This window comes from Scomber japonicus, chromosome 16 (genome assembly GCF_027409825.1).
Source record: "Scomber japonicus isolate fScoJap1 chromosome 16, fScoJap1.pri, whole genome shotgun sequence".
Classification (NCBI taxonomy): Eukaryota; Metazoa; Chordata; class Actinopteri; order Scombriformes; family Scombridae; genus Scomber; species Scomber japonicus.
The window spans coordinates 1,396,228-1,416,660 of NC_070593.1; the positions used below are offsets into that span (position 1 = coordinate 1,396,228).

General features: G+C 39.7%; 5 protein-coding genes across 5 annotated transcripts in view; 4 read left to right on the forward strand and 1 right to left on the reverse strand.

Moving 5' to 3' along the window:
• ehd4 (EH-domain containing 4) overlaps window positions 1–20,433 on the forward strand; it is a 223,137-nt gene that overhangs the window by 21,142 nt on the left and 181,562 nt on the right. The window lies entirely within an intron of this gene.
• On the forward strand, window positions 599–2,373 carry LOC128375779 (tripartite motif-containing protein 16-like). Its single transcript, XM_053336197.1, has 2 exons — window positions 599–2,265; window positions 2,355–2,373. Exons 1-2 carry the CDS (start codon window positions 599–601, stop codon window positions 2,371–2,373), a joined length of 1,686 nt encoding a protein of 561 aa, XP_053192172.1.
• On the forward strand, window positions 4,029–5,726 carry LOC128375581 (tripartite motif-containing protein 16-like). The gene has a single exon (XM_053335964.1). It carries the CDS (start codon window positions 4,029–4,031, stop codon window positions 5,688–5,690), a length of 1,662 nt encoding a protein of 553 aa, XP_053191939.1. The 3' UTR covers window positions 5,691–5,726.
• LOC128375580 (tripartite motif-containing protein 16-like) lies at window positions 7,269–8,966 on the forward strand. The gene has a single exon (XM_053335963.1). It carries the CDS (start codon window positions 7,269–7,271, stop codon window positions 8,928–8,930), a length of 1,662 nt encoding a protein of 553 aa, XP_053191938.1. The 3' UTR covers window positions 8,931–8,966.
• coch (coagulation factor C homolog, cochlin (Limulus polyphemus)) overlaps window positions 19,466–20,433 on the reverse strand; it is a 17,736-nt gene continuing 16,768 nt past the window's right edge. The window contains exon 13 of the mRNA XM_053336198.1: window positions 19,466–19,638. Coding sequence (XP_053192173.1) covers window positions 19,466–19,638 — 173 coding nt within the window. The remainder of the gene's footprint in view (window positions 19,639–20,433) is intronic.

Here is a 20,433-nt window from a genome sequence, read left to right on the forward strand (position 1 = left end):
ATAATACTGCAGTGCTTTTACTGTAATACTACATACTACATCACTATAATACTGCAGTACTTTTACTGTAATACTGCATACTACATCACTATAATACTGCAGTACTTTTACTGTAATAGAGTATTTGTACATTGCAGTATTAGTACTTTTACTGCAGTAAAGTATCTGAGTACTTCTTCCAGTACTGCTGCTGACAGTTTCTACAGAGGATCATGTGACTGTCAAAGGTCGACATTTATCAGCAGAGTTTCTGGATAAGATGAACTTTGGTTTTATTTGCTTGTATTTCAAACACAAACAACATGATTAAAATATGAAATGTGTTGCAGCTTTTATTTCATATTGATACAGTATTAAAGCTTTACTGATACAATGATCAATAAAGCTTTAAACACAACAAGCTCCACTCTGGGATCAGAGTTCATTGTTCTCTCCCTTTAGATCTACAGTTTGTAGATGGGTGTAACCAACATTTGACGCAGCACAGAGCGGTCAGGCTGCATTTATGACTTAATAACATGTTGTTCAGATCAAACTTCAAATGTATTAAACTTATCAGGAAGTGAAGCTCAGACAGTCGTTGCCTTTGAGAGCTGAAATGGCGGAGAAAGATCAACTGGACCAAGAAACCTTCTCTTGTGTGATCTGTCTGTTTCTACTGAAGGATCCGGTGACTACTTCCTGTGGACACAGCTACTGCATGAGCTGTATTAAATCACACTGGGATGGAGAGGATCAGAGGAGGATCTACAGCTGCCCTCAGTGCAGACAGGCCTTCACACCGAGGCCTGTCCTGAAGAAAAACACCATGTTAGCAGCTTTAGTGGAGCAGCTGAAGAAGACTGGACTCCAAGCTGCTCCTGCTGATCACTGCTATGCTGGACCTGAAGATGTGGTCTGTGATGTCTGCACTGGGAGGAAGCTGAAAGCTTTCAAGTCCTGTCTGCAGTGTCTGATTTCTTACTGTGAGAATCACCTCCAGCCTCACTTTGAATTAACCAAATTAAAGAAACACAAGCTGGTGGAGCCCTCGGAGAAGCTCCAGGAGAACATCTGCTCTCGTCATTATGAGGTGATGGAGATATTCTGCCGTACAGATAAGAAGTGTATCTGTTATCTGTGCACTATGGAGGATCATAAAGGCCACGACACAGTCCCAGCTGCAGCAGAAAGGACTGAGAGGCAGAGAGAGCTCAAGGTGAGTCGACTAAACATCCAGCAGAGAATCCAGCACAGAGAGAAAGATGTCAAGCTGCTTCAACAGGAGGTGGAGGCCGTCAGTCGCTCTGCTGATAAAGCAGTGGAGGACAGTGAGAAGATCTTCACTCAGCTGATCCGTCTCCTCCAGAAAAGAAGCTCTGATGTGAAGCAGCAGATCAGATCCCAGCAGGAAACTGAAGTGAGTGGAGTCAAAGAGCTTCAGGAGAAGCTGCAGCAGGAGATCACTGAGCTGAAGAGGAAAGACGCTGAACTGAAGCAGCTCTCACACACAGAGGATCACAACCAGTTTCTACACAACTACCCCTCAGTGTCACAACTCAGTGAACCTACAGACTCATCCATCATCAATATCCGTCCTCTCAGATACTTTGAGGATGTGACAGCAGCTGTGTCAGAGCTCAGAGATAAACTACAGGACATCCTGAGGGACAAATGGACAAACATCTCACTAGCAGTGACTGAAGTGAAAGTTTTACTGTCAGAACCAGAACCAGAACCAGAGCCCAAGACCAGAGCTGAGTTCTTAAGGTATTCACGTGAAATCACTCTGGATCCAAACACAGCAAACACACAGCTGGTATTATCTGAGGGGAACAGAAAAGTAAAATGTACAAGACAACAGCAGTCTTATTCTAGTCACACAGACAGATTCACTGATGAGTGTCAGGTCCTGAGTAGAGAGAGTCTGACTGGACGTTGTTACTGGGAGGTGGAGTGGACAGCAGGATGGAGATGGGGAGGAGTTGATGTAGCAGTAACATACAAGAATATCAGCAGAGCAGGATATGAATCTCTATTTGGACATAATGACAAATCTTGGTCTTTACGTTGTTACAATGACAGGTGTGAATTTTGGTTCAAAAGCATTAAAACTCCCGTCTCAGGTCCTGTTTCCTCCAGAGTCGGAGTGTACCTGGATCACAGAGCCGGTATTCTGTCCTTCTACAGCGTCTCTGAAACCATGACTCTCCTCCACAGAGTCCAGACCACATTCACTCAGCCTCTCTATGCTGGACTTTGGGTTTATGTTTTATCCACAGCTGAGTTGTGTAAAGTGAAATAGACAGAAGTCATTTCAGACTTCATGTGTCAGATGTTGTAATTCTTCATGTTTTTGTCTCCATGTTTCTGAGCTGCTCAGAGATCAGCTGACACGCTAATAGGGATATTCAACACTTTATTAACTTTATGTATGTGTCGTTTATATTATCAGTTTCTTTAAATGTGACTTTTTCCTGTGTGTTTTTATCCATGGAGGCTCTCACTGCTCATCACCATGTTTTTAACCTTCACTGACATTTCTTCAGATGAAATGTGAACTTCTCTTTGTTCTAAATGTTAGTTTCATGTTTGTATTGATGTATTTGTGTCTGTTGTTTCTTAAACAAAGAAAACAGCAGAACTTCCTTCATCACAGATATTTTGTTCTCATCATTTTGTAAATTCATAAAGAAATGTTCAATCAAACTGTAATGATCATGATAATAATCATTAATGATGTTCTTGTACATAGCTGACATTCTGGGTTAAACTAACTGACTGTGTGGATGAAGTCAATCTGAACATGAAATCATTGATCACACTTTACTGATTGGATGTGTCAACAATCTGAAGCTTCAATAATCAATAAAGATGATTTTTATCAACAGTGATCAAAGTGTTTTCTTCTCATTCAAAGCTTGTGGAGAAAATGTGAAACTACAATGAGAGTTTATTAAAGTTCACATAATAATACTGCAGTACTTTTACTGTAATACTGCATACTACATCACTATAATACTGCAGTACTTTTACTGTAATACTGCATACTACATCACTATAATACTGCAGTACTTTTACTGTAATACTGCATACTACATCACTCACAATACTGCAGTACTTTTACTGTAATACTGCATACTACATCACTATAATACTGCAGTACTTTTACTGTAATACTGCATACTACATCACTCATAATACTGCAGTACTTTTACTGTAATACTGCATACTACATCACTCATAATACTTCAGTACTTTTACTTGTAATACTGCATACTACATCACTATAATAATGCAGTACTTTTACTTGTAATAGAGTATTAGTACATTGCAGTATTAGTACTTTTACTGCAGTAAAGTATCAGAGTACTTCTTCCAGTACTGCTGCTGACAGTTTCTACAGAGGATCATGTGACTGTCAAAGGTCGACATTTATCAGCAGAGTTTCTGGATAAGATGAATTTTGGTTTTATTTGCTTGTATTTCAAACACAAACAACATGATTAAAATATAAATGTGTTGCAGTAAAGTTAAATGTTGAGCAGCTTTTAACTGAGACTTTACTGTAAATGAGGAAACACAGTTTGAATCCACAGTGCGGCTCCTCGTCCTGATAACCGTCCCTGTTCTTTAACCCTTTCATGCATGAATTATGATAACCTCAGTCAGGATTGTTTTTCCTTTTTTTCTGTTTAGGCATGAAAACAATTATTTCAACTTATTATAAGAACATATATCAACTGATTTACAACCAACTGCAGATGAAGTGCACTAGTGTCCACTGTGGAGGCTGAAGTGTAACTATGCCACAAAATTCTTTCATACATAAAAAGACAGCTTATGACCACTATGCATGAAAGGGTTAAACACAACAAGCTCAACTCTGGTGTCACATTTCATTGTTTCCTCCACTCAGAGCTACAGTTGGTAGATGGGTGTAACCAACATGTGACGCAGCACAGAGCTGTGAGGCGGCATTCAGCAGAAACACAGAAGTTTAGAAACAGGAAGTGAAGCTCAGACAGCCGTTGCCTTTGAGAGCTGAAATGGCGCAAAAAGATCAACTGGACCGAGAAACCTTCTCTTGTTCGATCTGTCTGGATCTACTGAAGGATCCGGTGACTACTTCCTGTGGACACAGCTACTGTATGAGCTGTATTCAATTACACTGGGATGGAGAGGATCAGAGGAAGATCTACAGCTGCCCTCAGTGCAGACAGGCCTTCACACCGAGGCCTGTCCTGAAGAAAAACACCATGTTAGCAGCTTTAGTGGAGCAGCTGAAGAAGACTGGACTCCAAGCTGCTCCTGCTGATCACTGCTATGCTGGACCTGAAGATGTGGCCTGTGATGTCTGCACTGGGAGGAAGCTGAAAGCCTTCAAGTCCTGTCTGCAATGTCTGATCTCTTACTGTGAGAATCACCTCCAGTCTCACTTTGAATCAACCAAGTTAAAGAAACACCAGCTGGTGGAGCCCTCGGAGAAGCTCCAGGAGAACATCTGCTCTCGTCATGATGAGGTGATGAAGATATTCTGCCGTACAGATAAGAAGTGTATCTGTTATCTGTGCACTATGGAGGATCATAAAGGCCACAACACAGTCCCAGCTGCAGCAGAAAGGACTGAGAGGCAGAGAGAGCTCGAGGTGAGTCGACTAAACATCCAGCAGAGAATCCAGGACAGAGAGAAAGATGTGAAGCTGCTTCAACAGGAGGTGGAGGCCATCAGTCGCTCTGCCGATAAAGCAGTGGAGGACAGTGAGAAGATCTTCACTCAGCTGATCCGTCTCCTCCAGAAAAGAAGCTCTGATGTGAAGCAGCAGATCAGATCCCAGCAGGAAACTGAAGTGAGTGGAGTCAAAGAGCTTCAGGAGAAGCTGCAGCAGGAGATCACTGAGCTGAAGAGGAAAGACGCTGAACTGAAGCAGCTCTCACACACAGAGGATCACAACCAGTTTCTACACAACTACCCCTCAGTGTCACAACTCAGTGAACCTACAGACTCATCCAGCATCAATATCCGTCCTCTCAGATACTTTGAGGATGTGACAGCAGCTGTGTCAGAGCTCAGAGATAAACTACAGGACATCCTGAGGGACAAATGGACAAACATCTCACTGGCAGTGACTGAAGTGGACGTTTTACTGCCAGGACCAGAACCCAAGACCAGAGCTGGGTTCTTAAGATATTCATGTGAAATCACTCTGGATCCAAACACAGCAAACACAGAGCTGTTTTTATCTAAGGGGAACAGAAAAGTAAAATGTACGTTACTACAACAGTCTTATTCTAGTCACACAGACAGATTCACTGATTCGTCTCAGGTCCTGAGTAGAGAGAGTCTGACTGGACGTTGTTACTGGGAGGTGAAGTGGAGAGGGAAGGGAGTTTATGTAGCAGTCGCATACAAGAATATCAGCAGAGAAGGAACTGAATCTGGATTTGGACGTAATGACAAATCCTGGTCTTTACGTTGTAACGCTAACAGGTATGATTTTTGGTTCAACAACATTGAAACTCTCGTCTCAGGTCCTCGTTCCTCCAGAGTCGGAGTGTACCTGGATCACAGAGCAGGTATTCTGTCCTTCTACAACGTCTTTAAAACCATGACTCTCCTCCACAGAGTCCAGACCACATTCACTCAGCCTCTCTATGCTGGACTTAATGTTTATGATGGAGACACAGCTGAGTTGTGTAAACCAAAATAGACAGAAGTCATTTCAGACTTCATGTGTCAGATGTTGTAATTCTTCATGTTTTTGTCTCCATGTTTCTGAGCTGCTCAGAGATCAGCTGACACGCTAATAGGGATATTCAACACTTTATTAACTTTATGTATGTGTCGTTTATATTATCAGTTTCTTTAAATGTGACTTTTTCCTGTGTGTTTTTATCCATGGAGGCTCTCACTGCTCATCACCATGTTTTTAACCTTCACTGACATTTCTTCAGATGAAATGTGAACTTCTCTTTGTTCTAAATGTTAGTTTCATGTTTGTATTGATGTATTTGTGTCTGTTGTTTCTTAAACAGAGAAAACAGCAGAACTTCCTTCATCACACATATTTTGTTCTCATCACTTTGTAAATTCATAAAGAAATGTTCAATCAAACTGTAATGATCATGATAATAATCATTAATGATGTTCTTGTACATAGCTGACATTCTGGGTTAAACTAACTGACTGTGTGGATGAAGTCAATCTGAACATGAAATCATTGATCACACTTTACTGATTGGATGTGTCAACAATCTGAAGCTTCAATAATCAATAAAGATGATTTTTATCAACAGTGATCAAAGTGTTTTCTTCTCATTCAAAGCTTGTGTACTTTTACTGTAATACTGCATACTACATCACTCATAATACTGCAGTACTTTTACTGTAATACTGCATACTACATCACTATAATACTGCAGTACTTTTACTGTAATACTGCATACTACATCACTATAATACTGCAGTACTTTTACTGTAATACTGCATACTACATCATTATAATACTGCAGTACTTTTATTGTAATACTGCATACTACATCACTATAATACTGCAGTACTTTTACTGTAATACTGCATACTACATCACTATAATACTGCAGTACTTTTACTATAATACTGCATACTACATCATTCATAATACTGCAGTACTTTTACTTGTATTTGTACATTGCAGTATTAGTACTTTTACTGCAGTAAAGTATCTGAGTACTTCTTCCAGTACTGCTGCTGACAGTTTCTACAGAGGGTCATGTGACTGTGAAAGGTCGACATTTATCAGCAGAGTTTCTGGATAAGATGAATTTTGGTTTTATTTGCTTGTATTTCAAACACAAACAACACGATTCAAATATGAAATGTGTTGCAGTAAAGTTAAATGTTGAGCAGCTTTTAACTGAGACTTTACTGTAAATGAGGAAACCTTTTTTTCTGTTTAGGCATGAAAACAATTATTTCAACTAATTATAATAACATATATCAACTGATTTACAACCAACTGCAGATGAAGTGCACTTGTGTCCACTGTGGAGGCTGAAGTGTAACTATGCCACAAAATTCTTTCATACATTAGAAGACAGCTTATGACCGCTATGCATGAAAGGGTTAAACACAACAAGCTCCACTCTGGTGTCACATTTCATTGTTTCCTCCACTCAGAGCTACAGTTGGTAGATGGGTGTAACCAACATGTGACGCAGCACAGAGCTGTGAGGCTGCATTCAGCAGAAACACAGAAGTTTAGAAACAGGAAGTGAAGCTCAGACAGCCGTTGCCTCTGAGAGCTGAAATGGCGCAAAAAGATCAACTGGACCGAGAAACCTTCTCTTGTTCGATCTGTCTGGATCTACTGAAGGATCCGGTGACTACTTCCTGTGGACACAGCTACTGTATGAGCTGTATTCAATTACACTGGGATGGAGAGGATCAGAGGAAGATCTACAGCTGCCCTCAGTGCAGACAGACCTTCACACCGAGGCCTGTCCTGAAGAAAAACACCATGTTAGCAGCTTTAGTGGAGCAGCTGAAGAAGACTGGAATCCAAGCTGCTCCTGCTGATCACTGCTATGCTGGACCTGAAGATGTGGCCTGTGATGTCTGCACTGGGAGGAAGCTGAAAGCCTTCAAGTCCTGTCTGCAGTGTCTGATCTCTTACTGTGAGAATCACCTCCAGCCTCACTTTGAATCAACCAAGTTAAAGAAACACAAGCTGGTGGAGCCCTCGGAGAAACTCCAGGAGAACATCTGCTCTCGTCATGATGAGGTGATGAAGATATTCTGCCGTACAGATAAGAAGTGTATCTGTTATCTGTGCACTATGGAGGATCATAAAGGCCACAACACAGTCCCAGCTGCAGCAGAAAGGACTGAGAGGCAGAGAGAGCTCGAGGTGAGTCGACTAAACATCCAGCAGAGAATCCAGGACAGAGAGAAAGATGTGAAGCTGCTTCAACAGGAGGTGGAGGCCATCAGTCGCTCTGCCGATAAAGCAGTGGAGGACAGTGAGAAGATCTTCACTCAGCTGATCCGTCTCCTCCAGAAAAGAAGCTCTGATGTGAAGCAGCAGATCAGATCCCAGCAGGAAACTGAAGTGAGTGGAGTCAAAGAGCTTCAGGAGAAGCTGCAGCAGGAGATCACTGAGCTGAAGAGGAAAGACGCTGAACTGAAGCAGCTCTCACACACAGAGGATCACAACCAGTTTCTACACAACTACCCCTCAGTGTCACAACTCAGTGAACCTACAGACTCATCCAGCATCAATATCCGTCCTCTCAGATACTTTGAGGATGTGACAGCAGCTGTGTCAGAGCTCAGAGATAAACTACAGGACATCCTGAGGGACAAATGGACAAACATCTCACTGGCAGTGACTGAAGTGGACGTTTTACTGCCAGGACCAGAACCCAAGACCAGAGCTGGGTTCTTAAGATATTCATGTGAAATCACTCTGGATCCAAACACAGCAAACACAGAGCTGTTTTTATCTAAGGGGAACAGAAAAGTAAAATGTACGTTACTACAACAGTCTTATTCTAGTTACACAGACAGATTCACTGATTCGTCTCAGGTCCTGAGTAGAGAGAGTCTGACTGGACGTTGTTACTGGGAGGTGAAGTGGAGAGGGAAGGGAGTTTATGTAGCAGTCGCATACAAGAATATCAGCAGAGAAGGAACTGAATCTGGATTTGGACGTAATGACAAATCCTGGTCTTTACGTTGTAACGCTAACAGGTATGATTTTTGGTTCAACAACATTGAAACTCTCGTCTCAGGTCCTCGTTCCTCCAGAGTCGGAGTGTACCTGGATCACAGAGCAGGTATTCTGTCCTTCTACAACGTCTTTAAAACCATGACTCTCCTCCACAGAGTCCAGACCACATTCACTCAGCCTCTCTATGCTGGACTTAATGTTTATGATGGAGACACAGCTGAGTTGTGTAAACCAAAATAGACAGAAGTCATTTCAGACTTCATGTGTCAGATGTTGTAATTCTTCATGTTTTTGTCTCCATGTTTCTGAGCTGCTCAGAGATCAGCTGACATGCTAATAGGGATATTCAACACTTTATTTTACTTTATGTATGTATCGTTTATATTATCAGTTTCTTTAAATGTGACTTTTTCCTGTGTGTTTTTATCCATGGAGGCTCTCACTGCTCATCACCATGTTTTTAACCTTCACTGACATTTCTTCAGATGAAATGTGAACTTCTCTTTGTTCTAAATGTTAGTTTCATGTTTGTATTGATGTATTTGTGTCTGTTGTTTCTTAAACAGAGAAAACAGCAGAACTTCCTTCATCACAGATATTTTGTTCTCATCATTTTGTAAATTCATAAAGAAATGTTCAATCAAACTGTAATGATCATGATAATAATCATTAATGATGTTCTTGTACATAGCTGACATTCTGGGTTACACTAACTGACTGTGTGGATGAAGTCAATCTGAACATGAAATCATTGATCACACTTTACTGATTGGATGTGTCAACAATCTGAAGCTTCAATAATCAATAAAGATGATTTTTATCAACAGTGATCAAAGTGTTTTCTTCTCATTCAAAGCTTGTGTACTTTTACTGTAATACTGCATACTACATCACTATAATACTGCAGTACTTTTACTGTAATACTGCATACTACATCACTATAATACTGCAGTACTTTTACTGTAATACTGCATACTACATCACTATAATACTGCAGTACTTTTACTGTAATACTGCATACTACATCACTATAATACTGCAGTACTTTTACTGTAATACTGCATACTACATCTCTATAATACTGCAGTACTTTTACTGCAATACTGCATACTACATCTCTATAATACTGCAGTACTTTTACTGTAATACTGCATACTACATCACTATAATACTGCAGTACTTTTACTGTAATACTGCATACTACATCACTATAATACTGCAGTACTTTTACTGTAATACTGCATACTACATCACTATAGTACTGCAATACTTTTACTGTAATACTGCATACTACATCACTATAATACTGCAGTACTTTTACTATAATACTGCATACTACATCACTATAATACTGCAGTACTTTTACTGTAATACTGCATACTACATCACTATAATACTGCAGTACTTTTACTGTAATACTGCATACTACATCACTATAGTACTGCAATACTTTTACTGTAATACTGCATACTACATGACTATAATACTGCAGTACTTTTACTGTAATACTGCATACTACATCACTATAATACTGCAGTACTTTTACTGTAATACTGCATACTACATCACTATAATACTGCAGTACTTTTACTGTAATACTGCATACTACATCACTATAATACTGCAGTACTTTTACTGTAATACTGCATACTACATCACTATAATACTGCAGTACTTTTACTGTAATACTGCATACTACATCACTATAATACTGCAGTACTTTTACTGTAATACTGCATACTACATCACTATAATACTGCAGTACTTTTACTGTAATACTGCATACTACATCACTATAATACTGCAGTACTTTTACTGTAATACTGCATACTACATCACTATAATACTGCAGTACTTTTACTGTAATACTGCATACTACATCACTATAATACTGCAGTACTTTTACTGTAATACTGCATACTACATCACTCATAATACTGCAGTACTTTTACTGTAATACTGCATACTACATCACTATAATACTGCAGTACTTTTACTGTAATACTGCATACTACATCACTATAATACTGCAGTACTTTTACTGTAATAGGAGGATTTTTCATGCTACTACTTGCTACTACATGCAGTACTTTTACTTGTAATGTAGTATTTTTACAGTACTGTATTAGTACTTTTACTGCAGTAAATAATCAGAGTACTTGTTGTACCCCTTCACAGTGAGATGTCACCAGTGTTGAGAGACTCTACACGTAGTTGAACTACATTCATATTTAATTTTAACTACTCATATTTTGTGCTGTGTCAAGTATTTTAACTACTCTTTGGGTCTTTGGGTCATTTTTTGTAGTACAACTACTTAATTTACAAACTACAATTTTGGCCAATAACATGAAATATTCTTTTTTTTTTTTAAACTCTGTTTAAAAAAAGGCATGAATCAAGTCATTGTTGTTCAAGACACACCGATCTAGAACATGTCTACCTCTTTGTGTTTTTTATCAGATTTTTTGTTGACTGATATACATTTCTGATTTACAAGCAATAGGATTTTCATTTTCTCTTTATATTACCCAACATGTCTATGATGAACCTACAGTATGTTGACCAGCTGTTTTTCTTTAAAAAAAATGTTGAGAGTCATATTTCTGCTGGCATGTAAATTTTTTTGTAGGTTATTATATTTTGTTTCATATACACCACATGTTGATTTATTTAACGCTGAGTTAAATAAGTATAATGAGTATAAGTAGTTTCCTAAAGCTACTTTTTTTAGCTTTAGTTTCACAAACTACTGCCAGGCTGAACTACATGTAGTTTTACAAGTTAATGATTCCTCTTGCCATTTCTACATGTCCTGTTTTTAACCCTTAAACAGGCAGGAATGGAAAATGAGATGTAAAAAACATAATTTGATGTCACTAGTTATGTCATTTGTACCTAAAGTAAAACATTTCCTTCATATTTTTTAATATATTTTGGATTTTATGAGTTGTGTCTCCACCAGGATGCTTTGCCCTTATTAAGGTATAAAATGGTGATAATGGTAAAAACACTTAAATGTGTTATTTAACATAGTAAAGTGATACATTCTGGTCATTAATATCACACATACTAGTTTCTAAACTGATTTTTATAATTCTATAAATACCACAAGCTTCAATTCTACCAATATAAGGCACATATACATTTAAACAACCACCTTAGCCATCCTAACAGGAAGTTAAAGAGTCTGTATCTCCTGGTGCACGCTGCCTGTTTAAGGGTTAATATGCATTTGCACTCATTTTAATTTATTATTGGTCATTTGTTCATTTCCTATTGTGTTGTGTATTTTATTATTTTATGATGTATTTTCTCTGCATAAGAATAATGGCTACTACCACAGAGACCATGAGAGTAATATGAGTGCAGCGCCCTCTGCTGGTGAGCCTCCGGTAACAGTCTGTGTGTCTCTGTGGTCGGTGCACATTTATCAGCTCCGTTAAAAATATATATTAGAGATATTAATCTTGTTTTATGGCTAAAAGTGTGTTTCTGTATCTTATATGATGACTTAAGCCTCTAATGACTGTATGTTAATTATTACCAGTGTTTTTAATTGTTTAACCCTCCTGTTGTCCTCGAGTCAAGGAAGGAAGGGAGGAAGGGAGGGAGGAAGAAGGAAGAAGGAAGGAAGGATGGAAGGGAGGAAGAAGCAAGGAAGGAAGGAAGGAAAGGGGGGAGGAAGAAGGAAGGAAAGGAGGGAGGGAGGAAGAAGGAAGGAAAGGAGGGAGGAAGGGAAGACGGAAGGAAAGGAGGGAGGGAGGATGGGAGGGAGGAAGGAAGGGAAGGAGGAAAGAAGAAGGAAGGATGGAAGGAAGGAAGGGAGAAGCAAGGAAGGAAGGAAGGAAGGAAAGGAGGGAGGAAGAAGGAAGGAATGGAGGGAGGGAGGGAGAAGGAAGGAAAGGAGGGAGGAAGGGAAGAAGGGAGGGAGGAAGAAGGAAGGAATGGAGGGAGGAAGGAAGGGAAGGAAGGGAGGAAGAAGGAAGGACAGGAGGGAGGAAGGAAGGATAGACGGAAGGCAGAAGAAAGGAAAGGAAGAAGGAAAGGAAGAAGGAAGGAAGAAAGGAAGGAACAGTCAAAACAGATGGGGTCAATTTGACCCGGGAGGACGACACGAGGGTTGAGTGCTCCTCGTTATCGGTGGTTTGCTAGCTAAGCTCTGTAGTAGCCTATGGATTAGCTGCTAGCCTAGCATCGAGTCAAACTTAACTTATTTTATGTTATTTTATTTTCGCATTTTTGAGAAGTAAATGTTAGATGTGCGTGTGTGTGTGTGTGTGTGTGTGTGTGTGTGTGTGTGTGTGTGTGTGTGTGTGTATTAACTCACCTGTGTGGATGTTTCTTTCTGTCTCACCTGTAAGGAGGAAACAGCTGGAATCTGTCGGAGGTGTGTTTGTGTTTCCGTCACCATGGCAACAGCTTGGATACGGTGCGCGTCAGATGTACGGAAGCCGACCGGAGCTTCGCTTTTTTTTTACTTCTTCATTTGTAAAGAAGAAGTAAAGAGAGAGACAGTGTGTGTGTGTGTGTGTGTGTGTGTGTGTGTGTGTGTGTGTGAGAGAGAGAGAGAGAGAGAGAGAAAGTGTGTGTGTGTGTGTGTGTGTGTGTGTGTGTGTGTGTGTGTGAGTGAGAGAGAGAGAGAGAGAGAAATTGTGTGTGTGTGTTTGTGTGTGAGCATGTGTGAGACGGAATGAGAGAGTGTGTATATTATGTGTGTATATTATATGTGTAATGTGTGTGTATTGTGTGTGTGTATATTGTGTCTTAGTACGTATTACGTCTGTGTCTATGTGTGTGTGTGTTACTGTGTGTGTGTGTGTTACTGTGTGTGTGTGTGTCTGTGTGTGTGTCTATGTGTGTGTGTGTGTCTGTGTGTGTGTCTATGTGTGTGTGTGTGTCCTGTCATCTGCAGGTTGGACAGCAGAGGGCAGCACATGTCTGCTTCTGCTTCACTTCAACATGAACACACTCAGAGGACAGCAGGTAAAAATAACTACTCTTTATTGAGAGACACGAGAAAAACAAACAACAAGTAATAAATACAGAAAAAAGGAAAAGAAGCAACATTTGAACATCTGATATCTTAACTTTTATTTGAATCGTTTCTGACAGTCTGGACATCTGGTAGCAGAATGAAACTCATACAGGTTAACCCTCCTGTTGTCCTAGAGTCAAGGAAGGAAGGAAGGGAGGGAGGAAAGGAGGGAAGGAAAGGAGGGAGAAGGAAGGAAGGGAGGAAAGGAGGGAGGAAGGAGGGAAGGAAGAAGGAAGGAAAGAAAGGAGGGAGGGAGGAGGGAAGGAAGGAGGAAAGGCGGGAGGGAGGGAAGGAAGGAAAGGAGGGAGGAAGGAAGGAAAGGAAGGAAAGGAGGAAAGGAAGGAAGGAAAGGAGGGAGGGAGGAGGAAGGAAAGGAGGAAAGGAGGGAGGGAGGAAGGAAAGGAGGGAGGAAAGAAAAAGAGAAGGAGGTAAGGAAGGAAAGGAGGGAGGGAGGAAGGAAAGGATTGAGGAAAGAGGTAAGGAAGGAAAGGAGGGAGGAAAGAAGGAAGGAGGGAGGAAAGAAAAAGAGAAGGAGGTAAGGAAGGAAAAGAGGGAGGTAAGGAAGGAAAGGAGGAAGGAAGGAAGGAACGGAGGAAAGAAGGAACAGTCAAAATGGACGGGGTCAGTTTGACCCGGGAGGACGAGAGGAGGGTTAACTACTACTTCCTGCTTCCTGCTTCCTGTCATCATCTCTCAGGCTTTACATTGATTGATAGAAAAAATGATTTCAGCACATTTTTATAAAAAACTTGCAACGTGCAGAGACTATAAACATTTCAAAGATAGTAAATGAAGCGGTTTAACTGAATTAAAAAAAGAAAAATCCAATTATGTGAATGAATTAAAAAGACAAACTCTGGAAATAACAGTTTGTTTTTCAGGCTCTGCCCTCAAAAAATACTTTAAAGTAAGAAAATGACGAGAAATCTGAAAGTTTGGCAAATGTACATCAGGATAATTAATTATAATAATAATCACTAAGGCTGTCAGCGTTAACTCGTTAATCGCGATTAGATTAATGCAATTTTTAATTTTTAATCTCATTTTAATGTTGCAAGCCTTTTTGTCCCTTCTACTCCCCCGTAGACGGCTCCTCTAGCTGTAGCGCTATGCTTTGAAGTGGCCTCCTGCAGTAAACCTACCGCGCTGATGGAAAGTAAGAGAGCTACTGGACTTTTGAACGGCTTGTTTAACTTTAAAACACTTCCAGACGCTTCAGTTGACAAGTCAAAAGTAAAATGCAACCTGTGTCAAACGGAGTTTAACTACCACCGGAGTACGTGGAGTTTGAGTTAGCACCTCCACGCTAAACACCCAGGTGCAGCCAAGCCAGCCTCAGCTCCACCAAAGGACCATTTTGGAGTGTGGGAGTCGCAGCGGAGCCGTGATTGATTCCCAGTTAAGACACTCTGGTAAGAAATGCTTTACATTATGGGCTTAAAACTGCCTTCAAATGGAAAATAACAGGATTTTAAACATGCAATTCAAAACGCCATTAATCGCGATTAACTATGGAAACTCTGCGATTAATCTCGATTTTAAAAATTAATCGTTTGACAGCCCTAATAATAATTAACGAGGATGAAGCTGAAACAAAGTGAAAGATTTTCCTGTTAACAAGTTTCACTCCTTCACTAATCACTCGTGTAGTAAATCTTTCTTTTCTAAACATTAAAATCTATGAAATGAGTCACAGTCATGGATTTAAGAAATTAAGCAGTTTCCAAATTTAATTTTGAGTCATTTTTCTAATATTAGATTATTTTACATTCACCAAGAAATATTAACTGAGGACATTTTATCGTAGTTACAAATTACAAACGTAAAATTAAGACGTCTGAATCTCTTCAGTACGAGCTCCATGTTTCCTAATTATGAGATAAAAATATTGTAAATATAAAAAAATAAAGATTGCAGGATGCGCACAAGTTATTATAAATATGAAATAGTAGGGAGGAAGTAGGGAAGGAAGGAAGGAAGGATGAAGGAAGGAAGGAAGGAAGGAAGGAAAGAGGTAAGGAAGGAAGGTGAAAAAATGAAAGTCAACTTTAAAAATGTCTCCAGCAGGATCTCTGATGTCAGCACAACCTGTATCTATAGCAACCATAGAACAACCTGTATCTATAGCAACCATAGAACAACCTGTATCTATAGCAACCATAACACAACCTGTATCTATAGCAACCATAGCACAACCTGTATCTATAGCAACCATAGAATAACCTGTAACTATAGCAACCATAGAACGACCTGTATCTATAGCAACCATAGAACAACCTGTATCTATAGCAACCATAACATAACCTGTATCTATAGCAACCATAGAACAACCTGTATCTATAGCAACCATAACACAACCTGTATCTATAGCAACCATAGAATAACCTGTATCTATAGCAACCATAGCACAACCCGTATCTATAGCAACCATAACACAGCCTGTATCTATAGCAACCATAACACAACCTGTATCTATAGCAACCATAACACGACCTGTATCTATAGCAACCATAACACGACCTGTATCTATAGCAACCATAACACGACCTGTATCTATAGCAACCAAAGCACAACCTGTATCTATAGCAACCATAGCACAACCTGTATCTATAGCAACAACAACACAACCTGTATCTATAGCAACCATAACACAACCTGTATTTATAGCGACCACAACACAACCTGTATCTATAGCAACCATAGCACAACCTGTATCTATAGCAACCATAGAACAACCTGTATCTATAGCAACCATAACATAACCTGTATCTATAGCAACCATAGAATAACCTGTATCTATAGCAACCATAACACAACCTGTATCTATAGCAACCAAAGCACAACCTGTATCTATAGCAACCATAGAACAACCTGTATCTATAGCAACCATAACATAACCTGTATCTATAGCAACCATAACACAACCTGTATCTATAGCAACCACAACACAACCTGTATCTATAGCAAGCATAGCACAACCTGTATAGCAACCATAACACAACCTGTATCTATAGCAACCATAGCACAACCTGTATCTATAGCAACCATAACACAACCTGTATCCATAGCAACCATAACACAACCTGTATCTATAGCAACCATAACACAACCTGTATCTATAGCAACCAAAGCACAACCTGTATCTATAGCAACCATAGAACAACCCGTATCTATAGCAACCATAGAACAACCCGTATCTATAGCAACCATAGCAAAATCTGATGGTCTGTCTGTGTCGGTTCAATAGATTTTAGCAGCAGACCTACGAAGGGTTAACAACAATAGCAACTATCTTATAATCAAATTATCTTTATTTCATAATCACAAGATAAAATATCCTCAGGTTTGTTCTTGTTTGTTTGTTTGGTGAATAAAATAATATGTGCTTGACTCAGAACTTTAACACAGATTTAAGAGTAGTTTTATCTATTTTATTTAAATTAGCTTCTCTGCTTCAACCAATTACACAGAAGCTGACTGTGATCCCCTTCATCTTATAAAAAAAGAGCATTAAGCAATAAAAACGTGACGCCGCAGTAACAACACAACCCAAGTTTAGCTGAGTTAGCATCAGTCAGATCTATTAGCCGTTAGCTAGTTTTTACTCTTTTTTGGTCTAATACGTCATGTTTCAATCAGCTGTGATACAGAATCAGACACGAGTGATTTTAACCGTCTACTCTTCTACGCTGATGATGATTGGTTGTATGGTGATTTTCCAACATCTCCCTCATTAAATAGAAAAAAATGCTTCGTGGCGGCTTTTTAATATAAATGTGTAATTTTTTTTTAATGTTAGTTTTTTATGTACATGATGTTTTTACGTGTATGTACAAAAGAAACGGAGGAAACTTAGCACTCATGCGTTTGTAGCAGCCGATAACGTAATAATTTTTACACGTTTTAAATGTTTTAAAGCTGATAGTTTGATTAAATTTTAGACTTAATAATGTAATAACTTTTTTCCAATGATGTAATAAGTTATTAATTTATTGGCGAGGTAAAAAAAGATAACGTAATAAAATACTAATATCACTTTAAGGGTCAAATCTGAGAGTTGTAAAAACCAGAATTAACATTTTTGTGCAGCTAAAAAATTTAATATATATACAAATGTACAAGTTTGATCTGTGTTTATTAAAAATATTTCCATAATCAGCATTCAGTATTAACCCTCCTGTTGTCCTCAGCTCAAGGAAGGACAGAAGGAAGGAAGGGAGGAAGGAAGGAAGGGATTAATGAGGAAAAGAGGAAGGACGTAAGGAGAGAAGGAAGGAAGGAAGGAAAGGAGTAAGGAGTAAAAGAGGAATGAAGTAAGGAGAGAAGGAAGGAAGGAAAGGAGTAAGGAGTAAAAGAGGAATGAAGTAAGGAGAGAAGGAAGGAAGGAAGGAAAGGAGTAAGGAGGAAAAGAGGAATGAAGTAAGGAGAGAAGGAAGGGAGGACAGAAGGAAGGAAGGTACGAAATAAGGAAGGAAGGAAGTAGGGAGGGAAGAAATGAAGGAAGGAAGTAGGGAGGGAAGGGAGGAAGGAAGGAAGGGATTAATGAGGAAAAGAGGAAGGAAGTAAGGAGAGAAGGAAGGAAGGAAGGAAGGAAGGAGTAAGGAGGAAAAGAGGAATGAAGTAAGGAGAGAAGGAAGGAAGGAAAGGAGTAAGGAGGAAAAGAGGAATGAAGTAAGGAGAGAAGGAAGGGAGGACGGAAGGAAGGAAGGTACGAAATAAGGACGGAAGGAAGGTAGGAAGGAAGGAAGGAATGAAGTAGGGAGGGGAGAAATGAAGGAAGGAATTAGGGAGGGAAGGGAGGAAGGAAGGAAGGGATTAATGAGGAAAAGAGGAAGGAAGTAAGGAGAGAAGGAAGGAAGGAAGGAAGGAAAGGAGTAAGGTGTAAAAGAGGAATGAAGTAAGGAGAGAAGGAAGGAAGGAAAGGAGTAAGGAGGAAAAGAGGTATGAAGTAAGGAGAGAAGGAAGGGAGGACAGAAGGAAGGAAGGTACGAAATAAGGATGGAAGGAAGGTAGGAAGGAAGGAAGGAAGGAAGTAGGGAGGGAAGAAATGAAGGATGGAAGGAAGGTAGGAAGGAAGGAAGGAAGGAAGTAGGGAGGGAAGGAAGGAAGGGAGGAAGGTACAAAGTATACTAATATCACTTTATTTGAGTTTTAGGTTGAAAAAAAGTTAATCTTATTTAATTTTTCTCTCTTAAAAAACCTAAAAACATCGACGTCTGTTTGACCCGAACATAGTAAAAGGGTTAGGGTTAATAGTCAAAGTGCCATGGAAGTGTGACACCTTATATCCAATACATTAAACTTAAATAAAGTGATATTGGTATATTACTACGTTATCAAGGTTTATTGTAACCTAGCCAATAATGTAATAACCAGCTAATAACATAATACCTTATTACATCATTGGTTCAATGAGCTTTATTACATTTAAGAAGAGTTAAATTATGACGTTATCGGCTGCTACAAGGATGTTTTAAAGTTAAGACTCGATTAATATTATGTCAGCGAGGGTTCTAGTAAATATATATATGTACAAACACATAATTCTGTAATAGTGGGGACTCGTTTCTTTACCTTCGAAGTGAGAATATTTAGACCAGTCGTCACATCGTGAGTGTTTTAAGGGTTAAGACTTGGTTTTATAGGGAGGTTAAAGTTAATGTCAACAAGGGTCCTCACAAGTGTAGAAGTACAAACTTGTGTGTGTGTGTGTGTGTGTGTGTGTGTGTGTGCGTCCTCAGTTGTTCTCGGTGAAGTCTCGGCAGATGCCTCGGACCAGCGACGGGATGAACTCGGCGAGGCCGGTGAACTCTCTGGTGAAGAAGGTGTGGGTGTCTTTCGGCTCCGACGCCATCGATCTGAGGTCATCCATCGGTGCCCAGGCCACGCCCACCGAAAAGATGGTGATGCCTGGTGATTGGTGGAGAAGCAGAGGAGAAACAGAGGTCAGGTACACATACTCAACACCATTTATTAAGGCCCCGGCACCAAACAGTGTGAAGGTCCTGTTGAATCTGCAGGAATAAACATGCCCCCAAAACTTGGCCATCTAGGCAAGTTTAAAAAATTGAGCCCCTCGCTCCAGATTAAGGTAGATGAACGTAATTTGGTATGTATATAGATCATGTCAAAATGCACAAGAAAGTCTCTTGGAGCCATACCCTAACTCCAACAGGAAGTCAGCCATTTGGATTTGAATTTCAGATTTTGGCGGGTTTTTTTCCCGCCATTTCCACTCCTCGTACTTTAACAAACTCCTCATATAGATTTAATCAAAGTAACTTCAGATTCACTCAGTGTCATCTTAATACCTCTAGGGGCGAAAAGTTATCAACCTCTTTCCTTTTTGTTAAATCTGGTTGCCGTGGCGATGCAGCGAATTTTGATGTTTTCCCATTAAACAGGAAGTGCTGGCCAAATGGCGCTACTGCTTCCCCTAGAAAATTAAGAAAATTGAGCCCCTCGCTCCAGATTAAGGCAGACGAACGAAATTTGGTATGTATATGTATCACGTCAAGATGCACAAAAAAGCCTCTTGGAGCCATTCCCTAACTCCAACAGGAAGTCAGCCATTTGGATTTGAATTTCAGATTTTGGCGCCTTTTTTTCCCGCCATTTCCACTCCTCGTACTTTAACAAACTCCTCCTATAAATTTAATCCAACTAATTTAAGATTCACTCAGTGTCATCTTAACACCTTGGAGA